Source organism: Centropristis striata, chromosome 6 (genome assembly GCF_030273125.1).
Source record: "Centropristis striata isolate RG_2023a ecotype Rhode Island chromosome 6, C.striata_1.0, whole genome shotgun sequence".
Lineage (NCBI taxonomy): Eukaryota > Metazoa > Chordata > Actinopteri > Perciformes > Serranidae > Centropristis > Centropristis striata.
In genome coordinates this window covers 11,573,193-11,586,801 of record NC_081522.1, presented here as the reverse complement: position 1 = coordinate 11,586,801, position 13,609 = coordinate 11,573,193, and the positions used below count along the sequence as shown (strand labels likewise).

The 13,609-nt window shown below is 40.4% G+C and overlaps 1 protein-coding gene across 2 annotated transcripts in view; it reads right to left on the bottom strand.

The window, feature by feature from the left end:
* megf11 (multiple EGF-like-domains 11) overlaps positions 1-13,609 on the bottom strand; it is an 81,585-nt gene that overhangs the window by 14,299 nt on the left and 53,677 nt on the right. For both annotated transcript variants that reach the window (XM_059335506.1, XM_059335507.1), the window contains 8 exons: positions 13,080-13,326; positions 12,804-12,924; positions 11,209-11,345; positions 8,992-9,204; positions 8,337-8,511; positions 3,081-3,201; positions 1,203-1,366; positions 971-1,073 (listed from right to left, as the gene is read on the bottom strand). In XM_059335506.1, the coding sequence (XP_059191489.1) occupies positions 971-1,073; positions 1,203-1,366; positions 3,081-3,201; positions 8,337-8,511; positions 8,992-9,204; positions 11,209-11,345; positions 12,804-12,924; positions 13,080-13,326 (1,281 nt within the window). The remainder of the gene's footprint in view (positions 1-970; positions 1,074-1,202; positions 1,367-3,080; positions 3,202-8,336; positions 8,512-8,991; positions 9,205-11,208; positions 11,346-12,803; positions 12,925-13,079; positions 13,327-13,609) is intronic.

Below are 13,609 nucleotides of genomic sequence, written 5' to 3'. Positions count from 1 at the left end.
CTGTGCAGGATTCAGAGCATGAGAGGCCCGTTTTGCCGGCTCCGTTCTTGCAGATAATAAAACCCACATTGTTTCCCAGAATAAATGCCCTAAGCTCAGGAGGCTGAATGGAGTGGGCTGCTGAGAGCTCACAGGCTTGACCTTTCCCGCTGAATCTATTCCCTCCCTGACTGCACCTCTCCACTCAGGCTCAGAGACCCGGTCCTCTGCTAGCCCCCTGTATTTGACATTCAGATGTGACGCTTCATTTTTGAGCATAATGATCCTCACCCTTGCTGTGACATTCACACTTTCCTACCTCCACCTCTTTCCCTGTAAGCAAATGTTTGAGATGAGAAGAAACAAAGAGCAGACATGTGTTCACATATACTTAATATGTGGGTCTAGAGGGGATCAGAGTTCAAACGGAGAGTCTGTGATGACTTAGAAAGAGTCAATCCCCCCTTGAATTAATATGGCAGTTGGTTCAGTCAGATTTCAAAACAACAGAGCCGAAAATAAAAATATCAGAGGCCGTGTTTAAAACTCATGAGAGCATTCTGGGCCAATAATTTGATTCTGTCTCCAAATATTTATCTGGTGAGTCACTTCAGATGTTGTGTATAACCAATAATGGATGCAATATAAGCATGATTGCATACCAGCATGCAGTGTGTTAGCCAAGAGAATTAATTTAGAGCTCAATTCTCAACATTTCTCATTCACATACCCCGCCGGCTCAGTGGCAAAACAAATTGAACATTTAATTAACAAAACATTGCTCAGACATTCTGTAAACATACTGTACAACAAAAAGTGCCCCAGCATATTTTCCTGGTTGGGTAAATAACTATGTCTGACTAGCATCTGATGTATCTGATTAGATCATGCAGATAAAAAAAAAACATACAGTTCAGATCTCAAAGGTTATTTCTGTCTACTGTTTGTCTATTCATTTTTTTTCCTCATTATTTCTAAAAGAAATACTGACCTGTCCAGCCGGGGTAGCAGCGGCAGTAGCCACTCACTGGATCACAGCCATCAGCATGGCTACAGTCACAGCGCTCACGACACTCCAACCCATAGGTGCCATCCTGACAACGATAAAAACTTGTTTTACCTTTAAATCGCCACACATTGGCACAAAAAGACACTCCGAGATATGTAGTGCTCCAAAAGGTTAAAGGGATTCTGTGCAGTGACTGCTTAGTTTAAAGACTTACAGGACAGGACTCGTCGCAGTGCTCACCCCTCCACCCAGGTGAACATGTACAGGTGCCATCTACTGGGTCACATGCTGCTCCATTGCCACATAAGCATGTCTGATTACAGCCCAGACCCCACGTACCGCTGGAGCAGAGGATGGAGCAGTCCACTCCCTGCCAACCTGAGGTTAGAGAAAGCAAAGATCAGTGGTGGAATGTAACTAAGTACATTTACTCATGTACTGTATTTAAGTACAGGTTTGAGGTACTTGAGTATTTCCACATATGTAACTTTAATCTTCTGCATCACTACATTTCAGGGGCAAATTTTGAACTTCTTACTCCACTACATTTAGCTGACAGCTTTAGTTATTTTTCAGGTCAAGATTTAACATAAAAAAATAAGATCAGATCATTTAAAATGATCATTTTAACATGATTGCATAAAAATGCCTAAAAAACAACAACGATAATATATTTGGAATATATAAAACAGTCTGAGTGTGGCCATTCTGCATAATGGGTACTTTAACTTTTGATACTTTAAGTACATTTTGATGCTGGTACTTTTAGTGAAGTTAGTTGTAGGACTTTTGTAGTGGACAAATTATGCAGTGTGGTATTCATACTCATACTTAAGGGATCTGAATTCTTGTTACACCACTGACACTGTTCATATTTATACAAACCAAGTATTGTGGATACAGCTACACTGTATTACAAATAGAATGTTACACAACTAATCAATAAAAATAAGGATGAAGCGGTTCCCAACCTGGGGTTTTAGAGATATTTACTGAAAGGGAAACTTGAGTATTTTAATGTGGACTCTTTTTCCCCATGTTGTGCATCTAAGTGACTAATGGGAACAACAATTTTTGAAAGTGGTCCAATATTGAGCGAGAGTGCTACAACCTGCAGCCACGAAACGGGCTGAGATTGCCCACCTTGAATGTACCTCCATTTTAAGTGCTTGTTTTTGACAATAACAGGCTCAGATTGTCATTAGTGTCTGACAACATCATGGAAAGGACCCAACAGAGAATTAAAATGTTTTTATTTACTTTTCATACGATCCAGTGAGTTTGTTATTGTTCCTAACCAAGTCTTGCTTATAGAGAGCGCTCATTCTGAAATCCCATGTGGCCTTTTTCCACATCATTGAAATCAGTTAAATATTCAGCCATGACATTGAAAATCTTTTATATAACACAAAGCTATGCACATTGTACTTCAACACAATAAACTCTTCCTGGCAGTCCTAGCTTCACCTCTGTGTTTTCAGAAAAAGACTCTTTCTTGACCATACAGACCAGATGAAGAGAAAGGTAAAGAGAAACATTTAATTTTTCTGTAGGATTCTTTCCATTGTTTTGTCAAACACTTTAAATTACAAACTGAGCCTGTCAGTGGCAGTTACACACACAGGAAAAGGGATACGAATGAAAAAAAACTATTATGTTACGTGAAAACTGTTGCCATTCATGACTTAAAGGATTGCAATGTTGAACTCTTGCTCCTGGCTGGTTCACCACTTTGGTCAAGACGGAAATATGTCAACAAGTACTGGATGGATTAAATAAAATTTAATGAACATTCATGTTTCCCTGACAACATGGAGGGAAGCAAAATCATGCTACTTGTATGACACATTGAAAAAAAAATAGCAAGCAGAGCATAAAGGAAGAGCAGGAGTCATCTGGCGGTTGTCATAAATACAGTTTATATATACAGAAACATACTTTATGTTTTTAGTCATAAAGCACAGAATGCAAGATGCCTCAGATCTCAAGTTGTTCATTCATGTAAGATGCAATATACAGTACAGTCAGTGTAGCATACTATAAAGTTCAGGAGTTGCTTTGAACCTTTTAGTGTGAGTCAATTACACTGTACCTTCCCTGCAGATGCAGGAGCCGTCGACTGGAGAACAGGAGGCGTGATTATGGCAGGAGCAGGTAGACATGCAGCTTGGTCCATATAGACCAGGAGGACATACTGCAGCACAGTCCTCACCCTGAGGTAGAAATAATGCAAAGTCATGAGACAAAGAACCAGCATGGCAATAAATGCTGAGTCTGGCAGACCAAAAATAGGAATAATAGTCTGAATAGATGCAGACAGAGAGACAGTGAAGGTTCACTGCATTTCTCCATAGCTGAATAAACTATTTATTTAGACCAGTCATACTATATCTGTATACAGAATGAGGCGCAAAGACTCAGTAAAGCTGAATGGATTTATGATCTTAACTGAAGTTCAAGAGGAAGGACCCCCCAAAGCTATCGTCTCCCAGCTTCCAATTAAGCACTCTATATATTTTGACAGCACCTACTCCCAGCCACGCTTCGCTTTTTGCAACCACACTCCACCCCATCCCTTCACTTCCATCTCTATCTCCATCTCTCCCTCCCAGTGGGATCTCATGGGGATCTACACTTTCATCAGTGGAAAAGATTGGCAGGACTCCAAAGCCAGAGGATCCAGACTCTTCCGGTCTCCAACCGAGCAACTGTTAAGTCTGCCCCCTCTGTCCAACTAGATTTAGTTCATCAATAAAAAACATTTCTGTTCTAAATAAACTTAAGATGTGGTCCTGGATTGGCGAAATACCTGCGGGAAGATCCATCTATAAAGCTGTACTGCAGAAGGATTTTGTAGACCATCAAAAGCGATTCAATTCCAATGTGAAGTTTAGTCCTGTAATTGACCCATTCATCCACCACAGCCTGCTCCCTACATTTACACTGTTGCACCAAATCTTTCTAGCCCTGAAGGCTAACTTTAACTAACTGCTGACAAAACGGAAAGTGTTTGAGGATTATATCCTTATCGCCAAATTAGCGACTCCTATTGGCTCGTTGACGCACTTGCAGAAAAGGGGGTTAGGATCTGAAGAGAATACTGTAAATCTCCCCATGAAGTTCTTTGATAAAGCAGCTGGCCGCACCATGTGTATCGGAGGAAGCACATGGTTGTCTACACCTGCCTCAGGCCAACAGTGGGAGTTAGCAGTACTAAGGATGACAATATGATGAAACCAAACAAATAAACTTCATGCTGAACCGGATGGACAGTGGAACAGCAGGACCCCAGAGACGTCCCTGACAGACTGCAGCCGACTACCAATCTACTATTAATAAGCAAACCAATGGGAGATTGGCAGCCATGCTGGCGCAGCCTTAAAGTCCCTTACCATTGCATTGGGGTGAACTATCTGGTAAAGGACATGGAGCACTCCTTCCCTGTCCTCTGCAGCCTGCTGTCATTAGAATTTCTCTGCTTTGAAGGCTGAGCACAGCCCACCTCCACTAGTTTCGTCCCTCCCTAAGCTGGAGATCACAGCTAGTCTATGGATTCCCACACCCTCCCTTGCACACCCTGCCTTGAGTGACAGGTGACACAATGATTTAGAGTTCCAATTAGTGGCCCAGAGGAGTCCTGAGTGGCTCTTGCTTCGCTCACCAGAGCACTGGGGGACTGCTGGCTGCTCACTGCTCTCATTATCATTTTGAACTCAGTTTAAACAGGAGGCAGGAGGAGATGTGCCAGTGGACGCCAGGGGCAGAACACACATCTTAAAACATCTCTCCTCCCCGTACACCACATAAAAGCACCCGTCTGTGAATGAAATTTTTATCAATCGGTTGCAATAACCTTTGTTCTGCTGAAAATGACAGCTTCAAGACTGCTAACAATAGCAGTTCAGTTACAGTTGTTAAGTGCGGAGAGAAGTTCGACCAGCCAGTGGGGGCTGGATAGGTGGGAGGGGTTCAGCCTGTCTTCAGAGCCCAGGCAATTTACTGGTGACTGGACTCATGGATAAAACGTCATGCAGCCACAAATGACCACATGGATTTTGCTGCATCCTTGGCTGCATCCGATTCCACTTGGTTTCACCCTCATGGCACAGAGACCGGTGGTTGGTCTGCTCTCATGAGGGGAAAGGCAGCTCTCTCATTAGTCGACTGATTCATATTCCTTCTGAGCCGCGAAGGATAGAAGTCTGTATGTGGAGAATCATTATTAATACACGGGCTGTCAGTCCATCGCACGAGAGCAGCAGGACCTTACATAACTACACAGCCAATGGAAGCTTCAACCAGACCTGAGCTGCTGAGAGGCAGCCAGGTCGTCCTTGGCCAAGGCACTAAATTCATACCTATTAGTATCTTAATGTAATTGGAGAGCACTTTTTCCAGAAAGCCTCTCGCTGACACAACATTGATCAGCCTGGTACCCATTGAGACTAGATGCAAATGGCACCACTAATTACCAATCAGTCTCACTCCTTAACAGTCCATCTAACTGCTGGATGAGTGACTGCAGTTTAAAATTCATGCAGCAAGACAGAAAATGAACCTCTGAACCTTTTGATGAGGCTAGAAAGCCCTGAGAGATAGGAAAATGATTTGTTTTCACCACCTACAAAGGCAGACTGGAATCCTAATTCCTAATGCATTCATATTTTAAATGAAGCCGGATCTGTAGAAAGTGTAGACATACTGTAGGGAAGAAATCTTACTGTGAGTACATGCTGCAGATTGCAAGGGACAATGCCTGAATAGGTAACATGTAATCACTTTGTCCCAGTCAAAAAGAGCATGTCCAATTACTAGAGCTAAATCAAGCGTGCAGGAGCTCAGTCTGCTCCAACACTTTGCTTGGTTTGCCCCCCGATGGGACTCCAGAACAAAGATGCAGCAGGGAGGCTTAGGCCTATCAGCCGTCCCCCGAGGACTTCACCAGCAATCATAGTCTCAACGCCATCATCAGTCACATTATAGAAGTCCCACTGCTTGATAATGATCATAAACCATGTGTGTGATATAAAGTCACAGTTACAGGTAAAAGCAACAATCACGTATTGTATTGTATTGTATTGTATTGTATCTCCCTCCCTCCCTCCCTCCCTCCCTCTCTTTGCCTCTGTAACACACACACACAAACACACCAATCCACCATATGAGGTGTGTCTGTTCCCATCTGACTGCCTCCTTTTCTATCCAGCTCCTGCCCTCTAGGTCTGTTTAATGGATCTGGCAGCCCTGCCCAGCAGCCGCCAAAGAGAACAGGTGGAGCAAATTAAGACACAGTCTGCGGCCCCGCTCGGTAGCTCAATTCACCACAGTGGCCCGCTGTAAGACACAGGCAATTTCCACTGAAATGTAATGTTGGCAGAAATGTACCCTCTCTGCCTCTGTTGCTCTGTAACTTCAGATTGCACGACAAGAAATACAATGGGAAAACTGATTGAAGTTGGCGAACTAATTTGACAGTTGCAAAAGGGACAATATGGCTGCACAAAAACTGCTAAAACGGAAACGTATATAGGTCAAAGATTCAATTTTCTCCCAATTGGTCTAGGAATATAGATCTCAGGTTGCTCTCCACTTGTCTCCCTGACACAAGTTAAGGAGTATCAGCCGTATTTGTAAAATACACACGACTCATTATTAATGTCTGCAATGGAATTTCTAGTGGTGCAGCAGAGCACATCCATAATAAGGCAATAATAAAATGTCTCACCTTGCTTCTGCCTGCCTGTGTACAAAAAGCTTCTAAAGTAATACCGGGACCACTTCCAGAACATTACGACCACAATGACGCAAATATTTTACTACGGCCACAAATAACAGGAAATATAAATCAAAGCAACAACCTTCACAAATAAAAAGCTATTTTAAAGCCACAATACTGATACCCTTACACAGACCTCCTTTTATCATTATTATTTAATGAAACCACACATTTCCATAACTATGGCAAAGCAAGCAACTGACAAGGTTACAATGACAATTAACCCATGGCATTTTTTATGAAATAACGAATATAACCAACAACATAATTACAAGTTGTCACTCCCTAATCAAAGCAGCGATTCAATTAGAATAGAGAGCAAAGAGGCAACATGTTACGTGATTTTAAACACAAGGTCATATTTATGAGTTAAGACATTTAAAGGACAGATGGCAAAGGGATTAAATGTCTTTTGTGCATCAATGTTTTCCTCCTTCTTAGTTTTCAGTGCGTTTCAGTTTGACTATTTTTTCTTTCTTCCTTCAGTGAATATGGGCTCTGTGTCAGTTGCATAAAAATTCTTGTGCTTAACATTTTTGCATTATCTCATGGGATCTAATCTCATGAGACCATTCCAGTCAAATTAAAATTAACTAAATGACAATAAAACATATAATGTCTTAAATAACAATAAAACATTTCAATGATAGCAGCCACTGACTTAATAATATATTAATGATAAACTGTATAGCAGTTTATATTGTATAGCACATTTTATACAAGAAATGCAGCACCATGTGCTTTACAATAAGGAATTTAAATTAATGCATGTAAAAACAGGGACTGAATGCCATCATGTAAAATTCAAACTTTTGATAATTATAGTAAAAATAAAGTTGAAAATGTCAACATCAGTGTCCATATTTGCAGCATGAGTGGTGTAGATTTTAATTATTTAAAACGAAAACTCAGAAAGTACTTCACCTCAAGTGCACTCTACCAACTGGCACCAAGGTCTCTGAGGTTATAAACACTACAGCACCTATTTTTCCAAATGGACTTAAGTAAAATTATATATTAGTGCAAACTAAATTTTGGCAAGTAATTTGAAATATTCAACATGTTTAAAAAGTTGATGCAAGTTTTAAAGATACAGTGAAGATATTAGTATGATATGAAGCTACGGAATCCATTGGTACCAAGCATGTTGTACCAACCATATCTTGACGGGAAGGGATCTGTATAACACTCCAAAGGTAGGCTAAATTTTGGTAAGGGGTCTCCTCTTCAAGGACAGATATCCATTAATAAAAAATAAAACTTAAAAGAAAAAATAAGAAAATAAAGAAAAAGATTAAATGAAAATAATTACAGCAAGTTGTGCAATTAATTTGTTTTTAATCTATTAATAACCCTATAATATAAATATACATATCCTTTATTTACCCTGTCTCATTAATATTAAAATCTATTTTTCAAAAGTGACCTGGCCAAGAAGGCAGCATAAACATAGTTACAAATAATAAGCACAAGCAACAAAATCAAACAAATACAACTGTCACACACTACAAATAGGTGACGACAATTCCCAGTATCCAGTATGAGAGAGCAGTGTGGGTGTCTGCTACTCACCATGAACCCAGGGGCACATATACAGGTGCCTGTGACAGGATGGCAGTCGGCTCCGTTGGTGCAGCCACAAGGCAGCATGCATCCTTCTCCGTAGTATCCAGGGGGGCAGGTCTCATTACAGTAAAGCCCTGTCCATCCCGCAGAGCAGGTGCATTCACCAGAAAGCGGGTGGCAGCTACAATATAATGACAAAGAAAGATGGGACAACAATAGGAAGAGTGAGACAAAGTTTCAGCTCAGAGTGTATCAACACTTCATTGGTGAGCAGGGTCAAAGTGTGAAGTCTGCGCCAACAGCAATTCATCCATCTATGTGTCTACGTGCTTGTTTCAGATAGATGAGGTGTCCCTTTTCTCCTTCTTTCGGTAATGACTTCTACGGTCGGTGCCCAACTCCAGCCGGAATCAGAGCATTAACATTGCATTAACTATGAATGCTGCTGAGAAATTATGAATGAAGCAAAGGTCGCGATTAAAAGCTAACTGGATGACATGGCTAAGAGGTGTCCAGACTGCAGAATGAGTGCTGGCTTACAGCAAAGATGAAGTAAAATTGAGTTGGAGAAGTCTTTATTCATAAGGTGCTACGGGGGGCTGCGCTTCAGGGCTCGGACAGAGCGGAGATGTGTGCGGCCTTGCGCTGATGTCTCACTTACCTCACGGTGTTGGTGGTATTACAGGGGCAGTACTTGTCACAGATGAGGCCGTAAAGGCCTGGAGGACAGAATCTCTCTTGGCAATTAGGGCCTTTAAACCCTGTTTCACACAGACAGGCTCCATTGATATGGTGACACTTGGCTCCATTCTGACACTCACACCTCTGGTTACACTGCGGGCCGAAGGTGCCCACAGGACAGTCATCCTGACACCTGGAGGAAATTACACTGTCTTTTAAATTGGTGCGGAAAAAAAGTGTGACATTTTTTTAAAGAGTGATGGCATGATATTTTTTGTTGAAAAAGTTAAAGCGCCTCTGTATCTGATTCACTAAAACATTTAGTTGATTAATCAGTTAGTGGATCATCAGAAAACAAATTAACACCAATTGTGATAATAAATTAATAGTTTATGTGAAGTTTTACCCATTTTATCTGTTTTAAATGATCACACACTGAATATTTTCGGGTTTTAAACTGTTGGTAAGACCAAAGTCATTTATTTGGTCTGACATGTGTAGGGCATCTTACACACGTAGTAATTCATCAAGAAAATAACTAAAAGATTATTCAACAGTGACAATAAGTAATATTTGCTGAAAAAGGTACACATTTTATATAATTCTAGTACATGATGAATGACGAAGAAATGTAATATTAGTTATGGTGCTATTGCCCCTTTCATTACGCCACCACTGCTGTTCCTGCTGCACATTTAGTATTCTCATTGAAACATTAAAATGAGAATACTAAATATCTATTCAGAATATATTGTGCCAGCAGAAATTCTCAATAAGTGTTCCAAAAAACTGTTATTGCTTTAAGTTTATTATTCAATAACTAGTACAATGTAGTTAGATACAGTAACTTCATCCCATTAAGGTCTACAAAATGTGTCTATTTTGAAAGGAAAGTTTTTAGATGAATAGTAATAACTAAATGTAACTGCAAGCAAAAAACACACTCTCATGATGCTGGTTTTGTACAATGCAATGATTGTGTAAGTATTTGAAAATAGCGGCTATTAGATATTGGAATAAAACTTTTCCAGCTGCTACATTAACAAAGTAAAAAAATATTATATTATTAAGTCTTTTCATATTTCATAATTTAAATGAATATCTAATATGAAAACACTTTATAAATCTGAGAGTGACATGGGCGAATTTTAACGAGTACACTACAAGTAACCCCCTGCCGTCAGCAGTCAGGACCTCTCTGCAGGAGCTGGACAGGCCTTAAGTAATCCTCATCAACCACAGAAATTAGAAGACTTTCTCCACATGAAGAACTGAAGAAGTCGATCAGAAAATGGATTTTAGCTTCACTTAAACATACTGACTTAACTATACAATCCTGGTGGAGTATCAATCTCAAGAGTCTAACAAAGCTATTACAAATAGCTCAATTACATTACAAAATGGGCGAGTTATGTTTCATGTTTAAATTACCCCGGCTTTAGTTTTATCAGGGGACAAAGGTATTATTAAACTAGACAGGAGAGGGTGGGGGCTAACACAATCTCAGATTATTCCTGGCAGGTTAATTCACCTGCCACTGACAAAATGAATGAGGGCAATTTTGCAAAATAATAAAGTAAAGGAAAGGTCTTGTCGAGGAAGTGTTTCCATCCAAGAGACAATTGCTTTAGCTGAACTAATAAACCCAGTCTGCTCTGGGCTGCTCTGGCAGGCATGGGGAACTAAAAAGATCTGTGGATTTCAATGAGACCTTAATATAAGCCCATTACTTATAATTAATGAGCAGAATCCAAACAGCATGTAGCCCATGGTGAGATCAATGGGCGGGCTGGGAGAGGAGGCAGATGAAGGCTGAAGACATGAAACCTTGCTGGCCAGAATGAAGTATAAGATTAATTAAACATAAACACTCCTATTAAAAGCTTCCAATCCACCTTCAAATGGACTAATGGGCATTTATAAATGCTTATTTCTCTTGAGCGTGAGATTATTCCAGCATTTCCTTTCTCTTTTTAAAAAACAGCCAGGTTTGTGCCTCATTTGGACGTCAACAAAGAGAATAGGTCAATGAGTTTTATGTGTAACTGTCGGCATGAAACCATCCTTTGCATTAAATACTAATATCAATAAATCATGCCATTGTCTGACCTATTTTCAAAGTAGGAGTATGAAAGTTTGCTTCACAAAAAGCTTTTGTGCATGATAATTTCAGCCTGTCTGTCTGCCAGCTGCGTACCTGCGTCCACTGAAGCCAGCTGCACACTGGCACTGCCCCGTGACATGGTCGCACAGTCCGCCATTACGACAGGAACAGTCTTTGCTGCAGTTGATCCCGTATTTGCCAAGAGGGCAGGGCTGGGCACAAACGAATCCCTTTGAAAAACAGCCAGCAAAGAACCACGTGAGAAACATCGCGGACAACTTCATCAGGACAGAAATACCTACGACAAATCCCTTACACTTTTCTTGTAATGATGTTTGGACATGCCATTTATTTTTTCCTATGTGTGCCTTCTCTGTTTAGAAACTGTATTAAATAAAGGAATTACCTTTACTGACAACACTGCTCAGAACTCCTTTTTTCTTTCTTCTTTAAAAAGTTCTAATTAAAAAGTTCTTCTTTAAAAAGTTCTAATTAATTTGTTTTTTTTTCACATGTAAAGTCACTGACATACCATGATTCAAATAACATGGACGTTGCACAAGAATATTTTTATTGTGCTGGTTAACCAGTTATTCTTATTGTATTGGCAAATGAGTCAACATGGGACATTTCATGACCCTTTGAGATTTTATAATACTGTTTATATTGTGTCGGCCATATTCATATTGGTTTATGCTTTATAAATTAGCGCCTGATGACAGGAAATGTATATTATTATATATTATTCCACTAATTAAATATAGTCAACAAATTACTGACTGATAGAATGAAGCTGAATTGCTTTCATTGACTTAACCATCACAGTATCCAAGCATTCTGATACAGTAGGTGTCTGTGGCTAGTCAGCAGTGTTTAGTACATTGACATGTCTGATTTGACAGATTATGTGTTTGAGTATTTAATTTGGATTCTTCTTGGAAAATGCTCCATAACAGCCAGGCTATGTTTCTGAAGTTTTTTGATGTACTTTACAATACAATTTTGAAAGGTTAGAACTGTTTTGTTGTATTAAGAAGTCAGAGCTATGAAATATTAAATCACCCATCTTTGTTCACTGTTTATTTTCCTTTCCTATTCTCAGGTGTGCATAAACTATAAAATGTATTCTATCATGATATAAATACTGCAGTATAGAATTATTTACACCATGGGAGAAGATTTCATCCTCTATTCTGGATTTCTATTCTGGAAGGAATTCTAAAAAATCAAAGTGGGCAGTGTTTAAAGAAGCATAATATATATATATATTGTTTTTGCTTTTTTGTCTTTGTTCAGTAGCTTGACAGTAGAGACAGACATGTGGGTAGAGTGCAAGCAAGATGTCATGCAACAAAGGACCCCAGCTGGAATCCGCCAGGGAACGTTGTTTTAAAACACGAAACAACTGGGACGTCCCTAAAGTAAGATTGAGAACGGTTTTAAAAAGCATGCACAACCTCCCCACCAGGCACTGCAATTCTTTTTTTTGTGCAGGAAGAATCCCATGTTCTCATTTATAATTGAACACAGCATATTGATCCTAAGGTCTGTGTTCTCAACATTCCAGACTCCACTGTAAAGACTACATAAGACGTATAAAGGTTTTATGTTTTTCCCAGAACACCAGTCCTTTTTCCTCCTGGCCTTTCTTCTTCATTGCCCTCCCACGTTTTGCCCGTGTGACCTACCGTCCACCCGGTGGGGCAGGAACAATCTCCAGTGATGTGGTGGCACGTTCCTCCGTTCTGACAGGGGCAGCGCTGCTCACACTGAGGCCCATGACTACCAGAGGGGCACCGCTCTCCACAGCTGTCACACACAGAGTCAAACGTCTGAGACGCAAAACTTGTGTTTACCTGCGCTCAACAAAAAGCGCTCAGACAAACAACAAACGGCACGTCAACATTTATTTCAGACACCATAACGGAAGGTTGCAAAGGAATACATTTGTTGCTGGTACTCACAAAGCCCCTGAGTAGCCCGGTGCACAGATGCACTCTCCTGTCTCGTGGTTGCAGGTGGCACCATTGAGACACTGGCAGGGTAGTTGGCATGCCTTGCCATAGTAACCGTACTCACAGGGCTCCTCACATCGCCATCCCTGGTAGCCATCAGTGCAGACACAGGCACCTGTGATGGGGTTACACTTAGCCCCATTTTGGCACTGGCAGCGATTGCTGCAATGAGGTCCCCAGAAGTCACTTTCACAGCCTGCAGGCACAGAGAGAAGTGGCATCAGACAGAGCAGAGTGACAAAACAAAAGAGCAATATGCGCCAACATTTAGCCCTGAAAACATCTGAAATCATACAAATGAAAGCAAATGATACAATTACTCATAAATGGATTTCTGCAATACATGAAATACCCCATCTTGAATAGTAAATGTTTCTGTAAATTACACCCCTCATTGACTTTCTTAACACTCCGAGGATATGTGGTGTGACATATTCAACTTATGTCAATATTGTTATCGTTAAGGTATAAACGTAAAT